At 38.2% G+C, this 21,264-nt stretch overlaps 1 protein-coding gene across 1 annotated transcript in view; it reads right to left on the reverse strand.

Annotated features, from left to right (window-relative positions):
• Positions 1-12,429: 12,429 nt before the first annotated feature.
• Positions 12,430-21,264, reverse strand: part of LOC133099108 (ankyrin repeat domain-containing protein 17-like) — a 75,303-nt gene continuing 66,468 nt past the window's right edge. Inside the window, 3 exon segments of the mRNA XM_061202572.1 lie at positions 12,430-12,618; positions 18,439-19,856; positions 19,859-20,067. Of these exon segments, the coding sequence (XP_061058555.1) occupies positions 12,583-12,618; positions 18,439-19,856; positions 19,859-20,067 (1,663 nt within the window). The 3' untranslated portion in view covers positions 12,430-12,582.

Consider the following 21,264-nt stretch of genomic DNA (forward strand, 5'->3'; position numbering starts at 1 on the left):
AGCAAACAGAATCCAACAGCACATTAAAAGGATTATACACCATGATCAAGTGGGGTTTATTCCAGGAATGCAAGGATTCTTCAATATACGCAAATCAATCAACGTGATACATCATATTAACAAATTGAAGGAGAAAAACCATATGATCATCTCAATAGATGCAGAGAAAGCTTTCGACAAAATTCAACACCCATTTATGATAAAAGTCCTGCAGAAAGTAGGCATAGAGGGAACTTTCCTCAACATAATAAAGGCCATATATGACAAACCCACAGCCAACATTGTCCTCAATGGTGAAAAACTGAAACCATTTCCACTAAGATCAGGAACAAGACAAGGTTGCCCACTCTCACCACTATTATTCAACATAGTTTTGGAAGTGTTAGCCACAGCAATCAGAGAAGAAAAAGAAATTAAAGGAATCCAAATCGGAAAAGAAGAAGTAAAGCTGTCACTGTTTGCAGATGACATGATACTATACATAGAGAATCCAAAAGATGCTACCAGAAAACTACTAGAGCTAATCAATGAATTTGGTAAAGTAGCAGGATACAAAATTAATGCACAGAAATCTCTTGCATTCCTGTATACTAATGATGAAAAATCTGAAAGTGAAATTAAGAAAACACTCCCGTTTACCATTGCAACAAAAAGAATAAAATATCTAGGAATAAACCTACCTAAGGAGACAAAAGACCTGTATGCAGAAAATTATAGGACACTGATGAAAGAAATTAAAGATGATACAAATAGATGGAGAGATATACCATGTTCTTGGATTGGAAGAATCAACATTGTGAAAATGACTCTGCTACCCAAAGCAATCTACAGATTCAATGCAATCCCTATCAAACTACCACTGGCATTTTTCACAGAACTAGAACAAAAAATTTCACAATTTGTATGGAAACACAAAAGACCCCGAATAGCCAAAGCAATCTTGAGAACGAAAAATGGAGCCAGAGGAATCAGGCTCCCTGACTTCAGACTATATTACAAAGCTACAGTAATCAAGACAGTTTGGTACTGGCACAAAAACAGAAATATAGATCAATGGAACAGGATAGAAAGCCCAGAGATAAGCCCACACACATATGGTCACCTTATCTTTGATAAAGGAGGCAAGCATATACAGTGGAGAAAAGACAGCCTCTTCAATAAGTGGTGCTGGGAAAATTGGACAGGTACATGTAAAAGTATGAAATTAGAACACTCCCTGACACCATACACAAAAATAAACTCAAAATGGATTAAAGACCTAAGTGTAAGGCCAGACACTATCAAACTCTTAGAGGAAAACATAGGCAGAACACTCTATGACATAAATCACAGCAAGATCCTTTTTGACCCAGCTCCTAGAGAAATGGAAATAAAAACACAAATAAACAAATGGGACCTAATGAAACTTAAAAGCTTTTGCACAGCAAAGGAAACCATAAACAAGACCAAAAGACAACCCTCAGAATGGGAGAAAATATTTGCAAATGAAGCAACTGACAAAGGATTAATCTCCAAGATTTATAAGCAGCTCATGCAGCTCAATAACAAAAAAACGAACAACCCAATCCAAAAATGGGCAGAAGACCTAAATAGACATTTCTCCAAAGAAGATATACAGATTGCCAACAGACACATGAAAGAATGCTCAACATCATTAATCATTAGAGAAATGCAAATCAAAACTACAATGAGGTATCATCTCACACCGGTTAGAATGGCCATCATCAAAAAATCTAGAAACAATAAATGCTGGAGAGGGTGTGGAGAAAAGGGAACACTCTTGCACTGTTGGTGGGAATGTAAATTGATACAGCCACTATGGAGAACAGTATGGAGGTTCCTTAAAAAAATAAAAATAGAACTACCATACGACCCAGCAATCCCACTACTGGGCATATACCCTGAGAAAACCATAATTCAGAAAGAGTCATGTACCAAAATATTCATTGCAGCTCTGTTTACAATAGCCAGGACATGGAAGCAACCTAGGTGTCCATCATCGGATGAATGGATAAAGAAGATGTGGCACATATATACAATGGAATATTACTCAGCCATAAAAAGAAATGAAATGGAGGTATTTGTAATGAGGTGGATGGAGTTAGAGTCTGTCATACAGAGTGAAGTAAGTCAGAAAGAGAAAAAGAAATACAGTATGCTAACACATATATATGGAATCTAAGGAAAAAAAAATTTAAAAAAAAAGGTCATGAAGAACCTAGTGGCAAGATGGGAATAAAGACACAGACCTACTAGAGAATGGACTTGAGGATATGGGGAGGGGGAGGGGTGAGATGTGACAGGGTGAGAGAGTGTCATGGACATATATACACTACCAAATGTAAAATAGATAGCTAGTGGGAAGCAGCCGCATAGCACAGGGAGATCAGCTCGGTGCTTTGTGACCACCTAGAGGGGTGGGATAGGGATGGTGGGAGGGAGGGAGATGCAAGAGGGATGAGATATGGGGACATATGTATATGTATAACTGATTCACTTTGTTATAAAGCAGAAGCTAACACACCATTGTAAAGCAATTATACTTCAATAAAGATGTTTAAAAAAAAAAAAAAAAGACCCAACGCAGCCAAAAATAAATAAATAAATAAATAAATAAATAATTAAAAAAAAAAAAATCTGTGATCCATAAATCCCCTTCAAAGACTCTAAGCAAAGTACTTAAATTATTTTACAATTACTTTTTGGTTACTACTCTGCAGCATAAAAAAAAATAAGTTCACTTTTTATCGTATCCCCATGTCATTAGCATCATTTTAAAGACGTGTCTTAACAGCTGTATCGTGTACCATCCTTTATTTAACCAGCTCCCTTTTTTGGACAGTTAATTCAGTTATTTTGTTGTTTATAAATATATATATATATATGATGGATATTTTTGTTTGTAATTCTGATTATGTCATTTTGTCAGTCAGGATAATTGATGGTAGCTGTACTAACAACCTAAAATCTCAGTGGCTTAGCAGGTGTTGACTGAAAAAAATGCACAACTAAAAGTTGAGAATCATCTTTTTTTTGGTGGACTTGCTGAGGACTTAAGCCCGGGAGGCAGTGTCAGATCGCTCTGAGAGATTGCACTGACGAGGGAAGGGAGGAACCAGGACATATAGGAGTTTTGCAAAAACAAAACAAAACAAAACATAAAACCCCAAAACAACCAGGTAGTCGGAACATCAAAAGATTACTGTTAATTAAAGAAAAACCAGACATCTCAAGTTAATGAATTTAGCATTTTTCTATGTATGGGAAGAGGCAGGAGTCTGGGCTCATTGGAATCCTTCCTTTGATGTGCATTTTAACTATCTAGAGCCAGCATCCTGCTTTTCTCCATCCTGAATCCCCTCCGGGTGCACCATCGGGGATGGCTGCCATGGCTGATGATGGCTTGATGGCTGCAACACTCTGTTGACTGATAGGGCAGGCGACATTCTTCATCCATACAGGTTAAAGTTTTATTTTTTGCTCGATTTACTGGCTAGGGTTGGAGTGGGAGACTCTGTTCTTTGCAGATGTGAGGGACTCAGGGTCCTTCAACATTGTGGCATCACCTTCCTCAGGTCCTCAGAGCCCCGCGCTGGAAGAAGGGAGCTTGGAGAAGGCACGCACGCTCTTGGCCTCTTCTGCCCAGAGAGGACAGAGCCACTTCTGCGCATGGTCCACTGGTCAGGGCTCGTCACAGGGCCCCACCCAGAGGCAAGGGGGCTGTAGAAGGGAATCTGGATGCAGCAAAGAGAAAGGGCCAATGGGTATTGATTAACAACTAGCCAAGGTCCTACCTACCTACCAATTCACTCTCAGATCTTTAGAATACAAAGGGTTACATTCCTGCAATCCTCCTCTAATTCGAGACAATTCTCCATTCATATTCTCTTTTGCTTATAGTAACCTTGAGCTGGGTCTTCCCAGGCTCTTCTTTCTACCCCTACAGGCTGTGGTCTCCTCGGAAGCTTTGGTGGGATGCAGGCACCATCTGGGAGAAGGCACCTCGGAACTCACATTCCCGCGTTGCCCAGGACCCCAATTCCTTCCACCTCTCGGATGCTGCTTTATTTTCCCAGGGACAGAGCCAAGCTGTAATTGACTCCTTGGGTAGTTCAAAGTCCCTGATCCCAAGACTGAAGGATGACCCCCTGCTGTTGTGAAAGGTTACCAAATTATCAGGACCTCTGATTGGGAGGGACAGTGGGAAGAGGGGAGGTGGTGTCAGGGGAAAGGCACTGACATTTCAAACTCAACTGGCGACTCCAGCCCCTGGTAATGGCTTTAGTAACTTCACAGCTGATCCCTGTGATTGAGCATCTGGACCATTGAATGCTAATTGAGTTGAAAAGCTTCCCCCTCATGTGCTAAAACGCTCAGGCAGTAAAAGGCTTCTGACCATGTCTGGAGTTGCGGTGCTGGGGACAATGTGGTGGGTTGCCTCTGGCTACACTTAACTGCTGTTCGTCTTCCCGGCTTGACGGGGTAGGGTTGCTGTACATACACAGACTTAAATTATTTTTAATTTTTTTAAATTGAAGAATGGTTGATTTACATTGTTGGTGGTTTCAGGTGTACAGCAAAGTGATTCAGTTATGCATACACACATACATACGTATACATACATACATATATACTTTTCCAGATTCTTTTTCATTATCGTTTATTGCAAGATATTGAGTAATATTGAGCACAGTAATACTGTGCTCTACAGTAGGACCCTGTTGTTCATCTATTTTACATATATATCTGTGTGTCTCTGTTAATCCCACACTCCTAATTTATCCCTCCCCTCACCCTTTCCCCTTCGGTAACCGTAATTTTGTTTTCTGTGTCTGTGGGTCTATTTCTCAAACAGACTTTTTTGTTTGTTTGTTTAAGCAGATTGCACCTTGCTGTGGCTGGATCAATACTCTGGAGTGAGCTGTTTGCCCTCAAAACTGCTGGGGCCACAGCCATGGAGCTGCAGGATCCCAACGGGGTCCTGATGTCCATCTGCTGTGTTTTTTTCAGGTACGCTGACTCGACAGTCCTGAGTTTTGAAGTTTTCCTGGAGGGGACTTGAGGGGATTTCTCCAGGATTGATGGAACTCCTTTTGTGGTGCTTCAGTGCTTCCACCATGAAGCGCTCATTTCCCTATGCACGTCCCCCCGCCCCACCCCACTGTTTCCTTTACTCTCTCTCCTCCCACCCCCAATTCCCAGAAGATCTAAGAATCAGGTCCAAACATAAGATCTTTGGAGAATCCTTGTGTGTGTTTTTTAAAAATTTTTATTGGAGTATAGTTGATTTACAATGTTGTGTTAGTTCCGGGTGTACAGCAAAGTGAATCAGTTATACATATACATATAATCCACTCTTTTTTAGATTCTTTTCCCATACAGGTCATTACAGAGTACTGAGTAGAGTTCCCTGTGCTATACAGTACGTCCTGATTAGTAATCTATTCTATAGGTAGTGTTGTGTATATGTCAATCCCAATCTCCCAATTTATCCCTCTCCCCTCCCCACTTTCCCCCCCTGGTAACCGTAAGTTTGTTTTCTACATCTGTGACTCTTTTTCGAATCCTTGTGTTTTACTCTAGTCCTGAAACTAGATAAAGCCTAGTCATCAATAAACAGGTGAGGAAGTAGAGCCAGGCATTGGTTGAGTATTGATGTTTCTGGTATAAGCTGTCTCTCCGCTCATCATCCCACACTTTCATCAGCCATCATCATGCTGTCTGTCACCTCCTCTTCTATGAAGAAGGCCCGGGCCATCTTTTGAAAATACAAAGCCCAGCATTGAGACCCTCCCAACTGAGAGAGCAGGAAGAGCCAGGGCTGCTGAGGTGCTCCCTGAACCCCACTCAGGGGATCTGTGTTGTTCCCTCCTGGGTGTATTGTGTGGACCCCTAAAATTCTTCCAAACCTCTGCCTCTGGGCTTCCAGATTGCCCCTGAAAGAAATGAACAATAATCATAATACCCACCATGTACTGACCGCTGGTATCTTGAGGGCTGCCTTGCCATTGGACAACATTTGTTGAGCTCCTACTGTTTGCCAGACAGTGGGTACATGCTTTATGTGTGTTTAGCCCTTCTGACAACACTGTGATTTAGGACCTGTTAATATGTCTATTTTGCTGAAATGGAAACTGAGGTTCAGAGTGGTTAAATAACAAGGAAAAGTCCATGTTTTTACCCCCTACACTAATATATATGTATATTTGTGTATATATATTATATATATGTATATTTAACATATATATTATGTTGACTGAAAAAAATGCACAACCTCAAAGTTGAGAAATATGTTTTATTTGGTGGCAAAACTGAGGACTTAAGCCTGGGACACAGCCTCTCAGCTCTCTCTGAGGGACTGATCCAAAAAGGAGAGGGAGGAGCCATCAACTATAGGAGTTTTTTCAACAAAGACCAGGTAATCGGAACATCGAAAGATTACTGTTAATTAAAGAAAACCAGACATCTCGAGTTAATGAATTTTTAGTGTTTTTCTATGTATGGGACGATGCAAAAGTCTGGGCTCACTGAAATCCTTCCTTTGATATGCACCTCAGCTATGTGGGCCAGTATCCTGTGCTTTCTCATCCTGAGTTCCCTCGGGGTGCACCATCAGGGGAGGCTGTGGCAGTTGACTGCTAGATGGAGGGCATCCTGTTTCCATCCTGAGTTTCCTCAGGGTTCACTCTTGGGGCGGCTATAATGTGATGGCTTGATGGCTGCAACATCCTTTGTTTACTGATATGGCAGGCAATATTTTTTCATTGACAATTATATATATACAATATACACTGTTCATGTTACATATATTATCTATTTTACATACTACGTATTTTTTAGAATCTTTGCAAAAAACCTTGCAAGGTAGGTGTTATTCTTTACATTTTGTGAAAAAGAAATTAAAGCCTCTAACAGGCTGAGAAATTTGTCATGTCACTACATCACGATTAACAAGTCAGTGAACAAGATTTTGAATCCAAGTAATCCTTTTGCGAAAAAAAACCCCAAAAAACAAAGAAACTATGTTCTTTCCATGCTCCAGAATGTATTTTGGTCAAGTGACTTAAGAAACTCTCCCTTAAGCTTGTCACTAAAGCAGAAAATAAGACAACAGTGCTTTACTAGAAATTATCAAAAGGCAGGATCAAGCAGGAATGATGAAAGGGGGCCTGAGGTTTCGGGTGATGAACCCACTGGCTAAATAGGCCCCTGGAAACAGACCCACTTTTTAGAAACCACTCTGGTCCAGTGGAGAAGCATATCCTAGGCCCCCTGTGCCTTTCAGAAAAGAGAACAGAGGACGATTTTGCAAATTGATTGTTAACCGGAAGTGAAAAATTCTTTCCTGAGCATTGTCCTGCCTTAAAAAAAAAACCTATGAAGTGAAACTACTTCATTCCTCCCCTTTGGATGTAAAGTTTGCCATGTTTTAAATTTCGGTTAGGCATTGTTTGAACCAGAAGGAAGACTGGCTTTTAGAAAACAGACAATGGTATAAATTGGGTTGTATACGAAAACAGGCTTTGTTAGTAAAAAAAAGATACACAGATAGAGTCTGTTCCTATAAGCTTGGCTTTAAGAGAAAGGTTGATAAGGGAACCATTTTATTTAAATGAAGAGGAAGTTTCAAGCAATAGTCCGCAGCTGGTAATCCCTAATTTGTGGGCTAATGTTGAAGCAAGTTAATAAAATGACCTCAGGGAAAGACCAGGGTAGTGTTTTATAGAATTCTGGAGCTGGAGGGAACTTGCAGAGCATCCAGTCCAATGATCTCATTATAAAAATGCAGGAACTGAGGCCAGCAGAGGAGGGGCAATCTCCCTACGGTCACAGGGATATAGTTGTTATGCAGAAAACTCATTTAAATATTATTTTTTGAACATGTAGTTGTGTGGATGAGAAGCAGAAAAGGTAACATTTACTTTTCGGGTCTCTGGCTGTATCTCCCTAATACTATTTGCCTTTTAAACTCTCTTTTCTCCCTTCAAGATTGCATTAAAGAAAAGAACAAAGTCAAGGGCTTTAAACATTATTTATTTTTAAAAACAGTATGTGCATATTATAGATTCAGAAAGTGGTCTCCTCACTCCTGGCTCAAGCCAAGCAGGTCCCCTCCCTCGGGCTCACTGCCAACAGGTCTCCATGTGCCCCCCAGAGCATCCCATATGTGGACAGGCCCATAGGTAACTACACACTTCTCTGCTATTCGTGGCGTCCTTCATCCTACTTTTATTATTTTGCAACATCCCTTGGGGGCTGCTAACATATCAGGTCCCATCCAGTCGCCTCTTTCTTTTTAAATGGCTGCATCGTCTTTCATTGTCTGGAGGTACGAGAATTTATTTAGCACATTTGGGTCACGTCCTCTCTTTTGCTATTTCAAATAGTACTGTGATAAATATCTTTGTACATACATCATTTCACACATAAGGGGATCTATCTGGGGTATAAATCCCTAGAAGTGGTATTGTGAGGACAAAGAGGAGGTGTCTTACATTTTGTTGACATTTTGCTTACATTTCTAGAGCATTACAAAGATTGGGGTACCTGTTTCTCCCCACCATGGCCAACACCCTATCAAACGTTTTTCACTTTTAGGCTAGGTGCGATTATGGTAGGTGAAAAATATCTGGTTGTATTTTTCATTTCTATTCAGACTCAGTTGTATTGAACATCCTTATGATTAAGAGGCTTTGCAGAAATATTCTGTTTTTCTCTTTTGCTCATTTTCCTACCGGTTACTGGTCTTTTCTCTTATTGATTTACAAGAGATCTCTATATATTAAGGCAATTCGTTGTTTCTCTGTATCATTATTCACAAATTTTACTTCCATTTTGTTACTTGCCTTCTGATCTTGTTTACTGGGTGCCACTCACCTCCCCTGTTCCCCTCTCCCTCCACCCCCGTTAGCAGTTCAGAAGCTTTTTTATTGTTGTGAACAAATGTGTGGATCTTTCTCTTTATTTGTGTTCGGATTTTGTTATCATACTTAGTAAGGCTCTCCCCATTAAAATCTGTCATACAAAATCTCCTCACAGTATACTTCGACTACTTTTAGTATTCCCATTATTGCATTTAAATTTTTGATGCATCTGAAGTTTCTTTCATGTAAAATATGCACTAAAGATTATACTTTATTTTTTTCAGATAGTAGCCGAGATATCCCAGTACCATTTATAAAATAAGCCATGTTTACTACATTGATTTGAAATGCTACTTTTATAACATAAATTCGAATCTACCTTGGGACTTCTATTTAGAGCCATTAATTATTCTGTATAGTCAAGAAACAGTACAACATTCTCTTAATTCTTATAGCTTACAATATATTTTCATAGTAGTTTTTCTTGTTTCCTGAGGTAAGATTGTATTTCTATAAACTTCCCTCTTAGAACTACTTTTGTTGTGTCCCACAGATTTTGGATCATCGTGTTTTTGTTTTCATTTGTCTCTAGGTATTTTTTTATTTCCTCTTTGATTTCTTCAATGATCCATTGGTGGGGCTCAACTTTTATTTTTATTTTTATTTATTTATTTATTGGCAGCACCATGCGGCACGTGGGATCTTAGTTCCCCAACCAGGGGTCAAACCCGAACCCATGCCCATTGCAGTGGAAGCTGGAGTTTTAACCACTGGACCTCCAGGGAAGTCTGGAGTCTGGGGGAGAATGGATACATGTATATGTATGGCTGAGTCGCTTTGCTGTGCACCTGAAACTATCACAACATTGTTAATCGGCTATACTCCAACGTAAAATAAAAAGTTAAAAATAAAAAAAAATTAAACAAAAATTTTTAAAGCAGATAGGTCCTCAAAAAACAACAACAACAAACAAACAAACAAAAAAAACACTCCTACTCTCACTCTTCCTTCTTGTTGATTTTTTATTGTACAGAATGGAACCTGTTTGTTTATTTGCCCTTCTCCTTCCAAAAGTCCTGTGGGTTTTATGCGCATTATTTTACAGATTAACTTAGGGAGACTTGATATCTTTGTGATACTACATATTTCTGCTCAAGAACATGGCATGCCTTTTGTTCATTAAATGGTTCATTTGTGTCCCTTAATGCATTTAAAAATTTTAATCACATACAGGTTACACATTTTTATTTATTTTTTATTTTTGGCTTTGTTGGGTCTTCGTTTCTGTGCGAGGGCCCTCTCTAGTTGCAGCGAGTGGGGGCCACTCTTCATCGCGGTGCGCGGGCCTCTCACTGTCGCGGCCTTTCTTGTTGTGGAGCACAGGCTCTGGACGCGCAGGCTCAGTAGTTGTGGCTCACGGGCCCAGTTGCTCCACGGCATGTGGGATCTTCCCGGACCAGGGCTTGAACCCGTGTACCCTGCATTAGCAGGCAGATTCTCAACAACTGCGCCACCAGGGAAGCCCCCGGTTACACATTTTTAATGTAAATTCCCAAGTATTTTAACTTTACTCTTACTATATTTTCATTATATCTTCCAACTAATTTTTAATTATACAAAAAATATTTAGCTTGGTATATTAATTATATACCAGACATCTTTATGCATTTAAAATTTTGTAGTACTTGTAACTTTATTTTCTAAGAGTACAATTATATATCACCACGTGGCGCGGCTTGCGGGATCTCAGTTCCCTGACGAGGAATTGAACCTGTGCCCCTGGCAATGGAAGCTCGGAGTCCTAACCACTGGACTGCCAGGGAATTCCCCCTTTTTTTGGGGCCAACTTTTAAAATAAATTTATTTATTTTTGGCTGCGTTGGGTCTTCGTTGCTGTGCGCAGGCTTTCTCTATTTCTCTAGCTGCAGCAAGCGGGGGCTACTCTTGGTTGCAGTGTGCAGGCTTCTCATTGCGTTGGCTTCTCCTGTTGCAGAGCATGGGCTCTAGGCACGCGGACTTCAGTAGTTGTGGCTCATGGGCTCTAGAGCACAGGCTCAGTAGTTGTGGTGCACGGGCTTAGTTGCTCCGCGGCACGTGGGATCTTCCCGGACCAGGGCTCGAACCCGTGTCCCCTGCATTGGCAGGCGGATTCTTAACCACTGTGCCACCAGGAAAGCCCAGGCCAGTTTTTAATACAGAGTGAATTACCTTCCATTCAATATGTACCTATCAATCTTCCTTATAATAAACTAAATAAATAAAACAAATATCCATATTCCTCTAGTACACAGAAATTTATGTTGCATTGAATACAGCTTTAAATAACTGAGGTTATAACCTTTCCTTATAAGCCAGATAGTTAAGACTAAAATGTCATAATCAGTTATTCCTTAGAGTTATATTTAGTTTCAGTGTTCTGTTAATAGCTTATGTTTAGATAAGCCAGGCTAAGTAGCTATGTTATACTATATTCACTTTATCTCAATTATGATTCGTAAGAAATTTTCTAAAGCTTTTTCAAAGATGGGTAAAGTATCCTCAATGAGAACTGCTGTAAACTTTTTTTCTTCTTACATTTGTACTTTATTTTCATACTTCTCACTTTGTTTCTGGCATGTTTTTATCACAGTCACTTTGAATTCTTTCTTAAACCACTTCTTTTCACTTAGGGACACCTGTACAAGGATAGTTAATATTCCAAGTGACAGTCCTTGTTATTTGACAAACACAAGAAAAACTATAAATATGTAAATTCACTATATGCTACACCTTACTTCATGCTTTCACTGGCAATGTACTTTCATATGCATCTCTCAAATACTAATTTTTTTTTACTCTTTCATTCAGTTAACCAGTCTCTATTAACTGGGCTCTAACATTGTTAGAAGAAATTTGGTAGTTTAAAAAAAATGGATTCTTATTAAAATTTCCTCAAGGTGAAAGCAATTTGATGCCTTTTTCCTCACTAAATAAATAAATAACCACAAATAATAGCCTCACTATGGAATTCTCTTAATGTGAGTTGAATTCCCTGTTGATGAATGATCTTCCTTGGTTTGAAAAATCTGATCAATGCTTCAAAGTCTGACTACAGTTAAAAACACACATCTGGTAATGTGAAATCAGTTGTATTATTTATGTAATAGATGAGATTTAAAGGTAGACCAAAAGCACATGATATTTATACTACTTTTAAGGCTACAAATCTTTCTTCTTGGGAGTTATATTCTCAAACCTGAAAGTAAATGTAAATCAATAGATGATACAACAAGATTTTTTATTCTCAAAAAATGATCCCTCTTAGAAATTAACTTCAACATAATATGCTAGGTTTGATAGAGCCGAAGTTGATTCTAATACTTTAAAAACCTGGAAATTCTATTTAAATTCCTCCTGATTTCAGATTGCCATGAATACAAATTACATTTTTATAGAATTTAAATTATTAAGAGATTTAAAACTTAAAAATTCCAAACTTTGAAAAACTTAAAACCTTTTGTTCTTTAAGGGAACATACAGACAAACTCTTCCTCTGGAACTACAGTGTATATTACTCACCATTTGATGCTGATGAACATGGAGTCAACAAACTAAGTGGGGAAAAATGTTGTCTGTTAGTTAGCAGCTGTGGGTGCTCCTCCAAGGGGTGCCCTAGGTCCATACATTTGACCTCCTGAAAGGTTTGAGGCAAAGTTTCCCAAATGTGTAGAAGAAGGTGTTACAGAACCATATGGTGAGTCCATATTGACAATACCTATAATGTAGAAGATAATCATAATTTATAATAGTTACCCCTAGGAGATATAATTAGAAAAACCTAAAATTCCAAGAGGTCCCTAATATATCCAAAAATATTTTAGATTATTAAAAAAGTTTCTCCTTGCTTACTTCTTCCAGTCATTCCACTCATTATTCCACTCATTATTTCCCCCTTTATTTTATAAAGATAGCTATAAAAAAGAAATTACCAAGGAAAACATTTTACATTTAATTTTAATTTTGACATTTTATTACTTATTATAGAATACATATAGATTTAATATTAACACTAGAATTTAAATAGGTTTGGTGGCCAAGGAGTTGTACAAAATTTTACCTTTAAAAAACGTATGGGGAAGGGAGGGATGAGGAGGCAAACCACAAAGGATTTTTAAGGCACTGAAAATACTCTGGATGATAGTATAATGGTTACTATACTAGACTTTCGTTCAAACCCACAGAATGTACAGCACCAAGAATGAACCCTCATGTAAACTACAGACTTTGATAAGGATGTGTGACTGTAGGTTCATCAACTGTAACAAAAATACCATTCTGGAGTGGGATGTTGGTAATAAAGGAGGCTATGCCTGTGTGAAGGCAGGGGGTATATGGAAAACCCCTGTACTTTTCTCTCAATTTTGCTGTGAACTTAAGAGTGCTACTAAAAAAAAAAAAAAAAAAAAAAACTGAAAACACCCCACAAAACTAAAAACAAACCAGAAAAAAACTATAGGAGAAAAAAAAAGATTGTAGCTATACTTTATAATAGAGAGATCTGACAATCAGCATCTTAACTAAGTGGCCATGCTTTCCATAGATAAGAGAAGGACAATCTGTCATTGAGTGCCTCCTGATACAATACAGTGTGAGATTCAAACATTACCTATCTGATGTTCCTGCTAGAAAAGTTTAACCAGAATGTAACCACAGATTGAGAAAACGGGTGAATCTGAAATGCGGGACATTCTTCAGTACAACTGGACTCTTCAAAGGATTCAATGTCAAGAAGAACAAAAGAAGGTGGTGAGATGTTTTAGACTGTGGGAGATCAAAGAGACATAATAGCCAAAAGCAATGTGTGAATCTTGATTGGTTGGATCAAAAGGAGAGAAAAAAGAAACATACAGGCATAAAGGGTATATTTGGGATGATGGTACTACATAATGGGTGCTATTACTGAATTAATGTTAATTTCTAGGGTGTAGAAATAGTGGTATAGCTGTAAAGGCAAACATGCCTATGTTGACCTGAATCTAATACTTCCCTCTGATAGACTCTTCAGTTAAACTTCATTGCTAATTTTGGCTCTAATCAAGTGTACACCCCAAAACCTTACCTCCCGATGGAGCACATCTTTTTTCTATACTTTTCCACAAAACAAGAATTTATTTCTTTTTTCTCTAAATCTTAATTTTAGTCTTTCTTAACACATTACCTAGATTTCACATTTTTTGAAAAGTGAAGTATTTTCACTAAATTCCAACTTTACAAAACTGAAATATAAAAGCATTTCCAATTACTCCCCAAAATATACAAACAGCTCATGCAGCTCAATATCAAAAAAAATAAACAACCCAATCAAAAAATGGGCAGAAGATCTAAATAGACATTTCTTCAAAGAAGACATACAGATGGCTAAAATCACATGAAAAAATGCTCAACATCACTAATTATTAGAGAAATGCAAATCAAAACTACCATGTGGTATCACCTCATACCGGTCAGAATGGTCATCATCAAAAAATCTACAAACAATAAATGCTGGAGAGGGTGTGGAGAAAAGGGAACTGGCCTACGCTGTTGGTGGGAATGTAAATTGGTACAGCCACTATGGAGAACAGTACGGAGGTTCCTTAAAAAACTAAAAGCAGAGCTACCATATGATCCAGCAATCCCACTCCTGGGCATATATCCAGAGAAAACCGTAATTCGAAAAGATACACGCACCCTAATGTTCACTGCAGCACTGTTTACAATAGCCAGGATATGGAAGCAACCTAAATGTCCATCAACGGAGGAATGGGCAAAGAAGATGTGGTACATATATACAATGGAATATTACTCAGCCATAAAAAAGAATGAAATAATGCCATTTGCAGCAACATCAATGGACCTAGAGATTGTCATACTGAGTGAAGTCAGACAGAGAAAGACAAATATCATATATTGCTTATATGTGGAATTTAAAAAAAGAGTACAAATGAACTTATCTATGAAATAGAAATAGAGTTACAGATGTAGAGAACAAACTTACAGTTACCAGGGGGTAAGGGGCAGGGAGGGACAAATTGGGAGATTGGGATTGACATATACACACTACTAGACATAAAATAGATAACTAATAAGAACCTACTGTATAGCACAGGGAACTCTACTCAATGCTCTGTTATGGCGTATATGGGAAAAGAATCTAAAAAAGAGTGGATATATGTATATGTATAACTGATTCACTTTGCTGTACACCTGAAACTAACACAACACTGTAAATCAACTATACTCCAATAAAAATTTTTAAAAAATAAAAAAATGAAAAAAATAAAAGCATTTCCAATGTACTAATTAGCATATGAAGCTTTTACAACCAAATTATATTGATTCTATTTAGTATTCAAGAGAAAGTGTTTTTGAAAGTACATGAAAATATTTCAATCAACCCCCAGCAAGGAAATATTTCCTGACCATGTTCTTTACATTATATTTATGTGTTATAGAAATACGTAAAAATAACAATCAGTTCCCATTATATTTAGAAATTTTTAGTCCCAGAATGTCATCTCTTCAATAACACGTAACAAGTTGGCAACCTTTCTGTAAAGGGCTAAATAATAAATAGTTTTAGGCTGTCAGCAGAGCATGGAAGCAGCCATAACACAATATGTGAATGAATGGACATAGATGTATTTCAATAAAACTTTTATTTATGAACACTGAAATTTGAATGCACTATTTTTTTTAAAAATATTTATTTATTTTTGGCTGCATCGAGTCTTAGTTGCGGCACGCGGGCTTCTCTGTAGTTGTGGCACACGGGCTCCAGAGCAGGTGGGCTCTCTAGTTGTAACACCAGGACTTAGTTGCCCCGTGGCATGTGGGATCTTAGTTCCCCGACCAGGAACTGAACCCACATTCCCTGCACTGGAAGGCGGATGCTTAACCACTAGACCACCAGGGAAGTTCTGAATGTACTATTTTTTGTGTCACATATTATTCTTTTTAAAAATAAAAAAAAGTTTTTTTTAAATCTTACACAATCGTTATAACTCAATTAAAAAAAAACCACAAATGTAAAATCAGGTAGTATGCCATACTTGGCACATGGACCATAGTTTGTCTATCTCTAGCATGAAATTATCTTTATTTATTCTTATTTTGTTATTGCTTTAATGGTAGACTTTTTTTTTTTAACATCTTTATCGGAGTATAACTGCTTTACAATGGTGTGTTAGTTTCTGCTTTATAACAAAGTGAATCAGCTATACATATACATATATCCCCATATCTCTTCCCTCTTGCGTCTCCCTCCCTATCCCACCCCTCTAGGTGGTCACAAAGCACCGAGCTGATCTCCCTGTGCTATGCGGCTGCTTCCCACTAGCCATCTATTTTACATTTGGTAGTGTATATATGTCCATGCCACTCTCTCACTTCGTCCTAGCTTACCCTTCCCCCTTGCCCGTGTCCTCAAGTCCATTCTCTACATCTACGTCTTTATTCCTGTCCTGATCCTAGGTTCTACAGAATCATATTTTTTTTCCGATTCTATATATACGTGTTAACATACAGTATTTGTTTTTCTCTTTCTAATTACTTCACTCTGTATGACAGACTCTAGGTCCATCCACCTCACTACAAATAACTCAATGAAATTATCTTTAATTATTTGAAATATTCATATTAAAACACAAAGCTCAAAATGCAACTTGGTATCCTGGACACTGCAACAGAAAAAGAACATTATTGGAAAAACTGTGGAATCTGAATAAAGTCTGTAGTCCAGTTAATTGTACTGTACCAATATTAATTTCTTAGTTTTAATAAATATATGGTGTTTATGTAAGAATGTTTAATTAGGGGAAATTGGGGTAATTATAGAAGAACTCTTCTATAAATCTAAAAATATTTCAAAGTAAAAAGTTAAAAAAGAAAAAGCAGTCACTCAAAACCAGATCTTTAGATCCTCTTTAGATATCAGCACTGTCTAACAGAACTTTTTATGTTAATAGATGTGTTCAATATCTGGGCTCTCCAATATTGCAGCTACCAGCCATTATGTGCTTATTAAGGAAGCACTTGAAATATGACCAGCCTACAGCCACTATGGAAAACAGTATGGGGGAATCCTCAGAAAACTAAAAATAGAACTACCACATGATCCAGCAATTCCACTTCTGGAACTATATCCAAAAGAAACAAAAACACTAACTCGAAAAGATACCTACACTTCCATGTTCGTAACAGCATTATTTACAATAGCTAAGACATGGAAACAACCTAAGTATCCATCCATGGATGAATGGATAAAGAAGCTGTGGTATGTATACATATATGTATATATACCACACACATACACACACACAATGGGATATTATTTAGTCATAAAAAAAGCACAAAAAACCACGAGGAAATCCTGCCATTTCTGACAAAATGGATGGGCCATGAGGGCATTATGCTAAGTAAAATAAGACAGACAGAGAAAGACAAAAACTGTATGATCTCACTTATATGTGGAATCTCAAACAAACAAACTCATAGAAAAAGAGATCAGATTTGTGGTTACTAGAGGTGGAGGTGGGGTGGGGGGGAATTGGAGGAAGGTGGTCAAAAGGTACAAACTTCCAGTTACGAGATAAGTAAGTATTAGGGATGTAATGTGCAACATAGTAACGGTAGTTAACACTACTGTATGATACATGGGAAAGCGGTTAAGAGAGACTAAATCCTAAGAGCTCTCATCACAAGGAAAAATATTTTTTCTTTTTTCTTTTTTTTAAAAAATTGCATCTATAGGAGATGATGAATGCTAACTAAATTTACTGCCGTAATCATCTCACAATGTATGTAAGTCAAACCATTATGCTCTACACCTTAAACTCATATACAGTGATGTACATCAATTATATCTCAACAAAACCGGGAAAAAATTTTAAAAATGGCCAGCTTGACTGAGATGAATTTTTAATTTTATTAAATTTAAATAGCACATATAGTTAGTGCCTACCCTATTGAACTATGTAGCTCTATATTTTTCTCATTATTTTTAAAACAAAAAAGACAGTCGGAAGTGAAATCAAATTTTAAAAATCTTTGGTAATTATTTTTTATTTGAACTAAAAGCAAACTTTTGATGGCATTATCTTATTAAATTAAAATATGAGATTTTTGAAAAAAATTTTATTTATTTAAAAAAAAATTTATTTATTTATTTGGCTGCTCCCGGGCTTAGTTGCGGCATGTGGGATTTATTTCCCTGACCAGGGATCGAACCCGGGCCCCCTGCATTGGGAGTGTGGAGTCTTAACCACTGGACTACCAGGGAAGTCCCCTTTTCTTTATTTTGAGAGAGAAAAATATACCTGATGAAGAAATTTATTTATAGTAAATTTAAGATAAAAATCCATTACAGCTTCTAAAAAGATTTAAAAAATAATAATGCCATACTAGACACACTCAATACTCACAATAGCATTTGAATTAGTACTACAATCTGTCTATCTGACCCAGTCACAGAGTAAAAATATTAGAAAATAACCAAGAGTTTCAACATCATTTGTAGAAACGAGCAGCTGCAGAATGTCAGAAAATACAAACTTACCTGAGGGACTTGGGCAGGTCTCTGTAATGGTGGTCTAAACCCTGGAGCTTTGCAAGTATCAGACTGATGTAAAGGATCTGAATTTGGCAAATACGAGGATTTTCCTGATAGCATAGATTCTGGTGTTGACTGAGATGAAACAACAGATCCTCCCCAGAAGGCATGAGCAGGAGTAGGGCTACTTTCAAACAATGTGCTAAAGGGCCCAGATGGTAAGGGGGCACTGAAACTGGGAGCAATAGGCTGATTTGCTGGATGTACTGAATTTTGACAAGCACTTTGTGTACTTAAGGTCGAAGGTAGCTGGACAGAAGAGGGGACACTGTGAGGTCTTTGAATGTGATTGACACTGAGGACTGCAGCAGATGAATTTTGCACAGGAGCTGGATTCTTGCGAGGGGCAGTTGTGCCATGAGAGGGTGGTCTCATAGCAGGGGGTTCCATTACAGGCAGAGGCTGGGAGCATCCCATTTGTGTCTGAGGCATAGGGTAAGTCACCGGGGCAGTAGAAGGCACCGCCACTGGAGCAGAACTTGTTGTTCCTAAAGGAGGAACAGTCATTCTAACTTCCGGGGGAGGAACCTGAGACTGCTGAAGAGGTGGTCTTGGCTCCTGAGAAACAGATCCCGGAGGTTGCTGCTGAGTAGAATGAACTGATGAACTCCCAGAAAAACTGCTGCTGTTTGGAGGTCTACTGTTTGTTGTTTCTACTACTGGTGGACTACCTGCTTCCTGTTCAGAGGAAGATGCCCCTTTATTTGAAGATGCTGTTCCACAATCCAAAGGGCTGTTTCTAGAAACCCCTCCTGGCTGGGCTGGTGGTGATGGGGAAGATGGGGATGATACTGGGTAGTGTTCTTCGGCAGTAGGCATAGGATATGTGGCATTTGTGGGTGCAGTGCTGTTGTTACTTGCTGTGGTGGTGACTGTTGTGGTGGTGGCATTGGATGTCTTCACAACTGTGACAAAAAGCTGCCTTCTAACAGAAGGTGAACTTGGACTGCCATTTGTAGATGTACCAGGCACTGTTGAAGCTGATGAACTGGTTGTAGTTGTTGGCCTTGAAGTTACAGAACCTGCTGAATGCACCTGAGAACCACTGCTATTCTGATTGCTATGGCGAGGCACCATGTGAGGCTTAGGCGAGTTAGTAGCTCTGGCAGGGCTCAAAGGCCTGACAGGAAAAGGACCCCACGTGGATTGAGCTGGTGGAAAAGTACCTCCAAAGTGCGTCATGGGCAACCTTGGTGGACGGATCTGCTGGAAAGTCTGAGCAGCAAGCAAAGCATGTGCAAACTGTGGAGGAGGATATGCTAATGGCAGAGAAACTGGAAAAGCAGGCCTCACATTATTCACTGGGCTCTTAATGGTTTTGTGAGTAGATGCAGAGGAAATGGCAGGCACAGGGAGTGCTGTGGAGTCTGAGATGCTGACGACAGAGTCGTCATTTTAATGCCCATTAAGGAACTGTTAGCAGCAGTGGTGGTAGGTGCTGATGACCCAATTTTGGAATTTTCTGAGGAGCTTTTCAAACGATTCTTTGGAATAAGTTCATCAATTTCTTTGTCTGGATCCTTGATCAGAGCATTGATCAACTGAGTTGCTTGTCTTGTTGATTCAGTGCCACCCCTATAAGTTGACAAAAAAAAAAAATTAGGTCCAATTTCCCCTTTTCAATATGTAAAGCCTAAATTAATTCGTGTGTGTATGTGTATGTACACACATACAGAGAACAGATAAAAGTTAAGAAGCAATTTTCTGACTATTTTTGAGGTATTATGCAAACAAAGCAATAAACTGTCCTGACACACCACTATATTTTTCAAAGGAAAAGTAAATGACTTCTTTTCCAAGAAATTTAATTTCACTATTGTTTCCTCAGACTAAGCAATCATCTTCCTACTGTGAAATACATTCTAGACAGAAAAACCATTGCACTTTAAAATCCTATGTAATCCATATTGTTACCATGAAGTTAAACAGCTGATCAATATTAAAAGCAGTACAAATAAGCAAGAAAAATAATACCACTGAGTAAGAAAACAATATTTTATTTTAAATCCTGGTAGCTAAGATGACCCCATTTATATTTATTAGTGGTTTCTCTATTAGTAGAGTGATTATTATAACTCTTTTGGACAGATGTCTCAAAATGAGAGAAGAATCCTGATAATGACAACCATGGCCATAAGGTCAAACCCCAGTCTTGGATGTTCAGGAAAATATTTGATTGAAAGGAAAGCCTTATGGAGACCCTAAGGGGGAAATTACTTATAAAGGGTATATGCTTCCCCTCTTCTCTGGATAAGGCAAGTTGTGACTACACCTATCCCAGGGGAGGGATAAACAAGATAGGAGAAGGGGATAAGTGTAAAACAGAGCTGGTTAATTGCCTCCTTCCTCTTGAGGCAGGCTAAAAAACTATCTGCCCCTCTATCACTGGGAAGGGCACCTGTCTCTCACAACCAAATTTATGATTTCTCAGAATATCATCTTTACTCTAAGGGTATTCAGGCATAGACATGTTCAAATATTCAATTTAAAACAAACATCCACTTCAGATTTAAATCTATTACTGAGCTCATATTCTAAGGATACAATCTCAGAATAACAAATCTCAAATGCTAATTTAAGAGAAAGATGGAAAACTACAGATTAGAATGTGTTAGAAACCCATTCCTTCTTAAAAAGTTTTTAAGAATGTCATATTAAAATTTTATATAAGGAAAAGATTATCCAAACCTTTGCCATACACACACAAAAGAAAAATTCCTTTAAAGCCCTTTGAAATACTTCACAAGAGCATATAAATAAGAAAAAAAAACT

This window comes from Eubalaena glacialis, chromosome 10 (genome assembly GCF_028564815.1).
Source record: "Eubalaena glacialis isolate mEubGla1 chromosome 10, mEubGla1.1.hap2.+ XY, whole genome shotgun sequence".
Lineage (NCBI taxonomy): Eukaryota > Metazoa > Chordata > Mammalia > Artiodactyla > Balaenidae > Eubalaena > Eubalaena glacialis.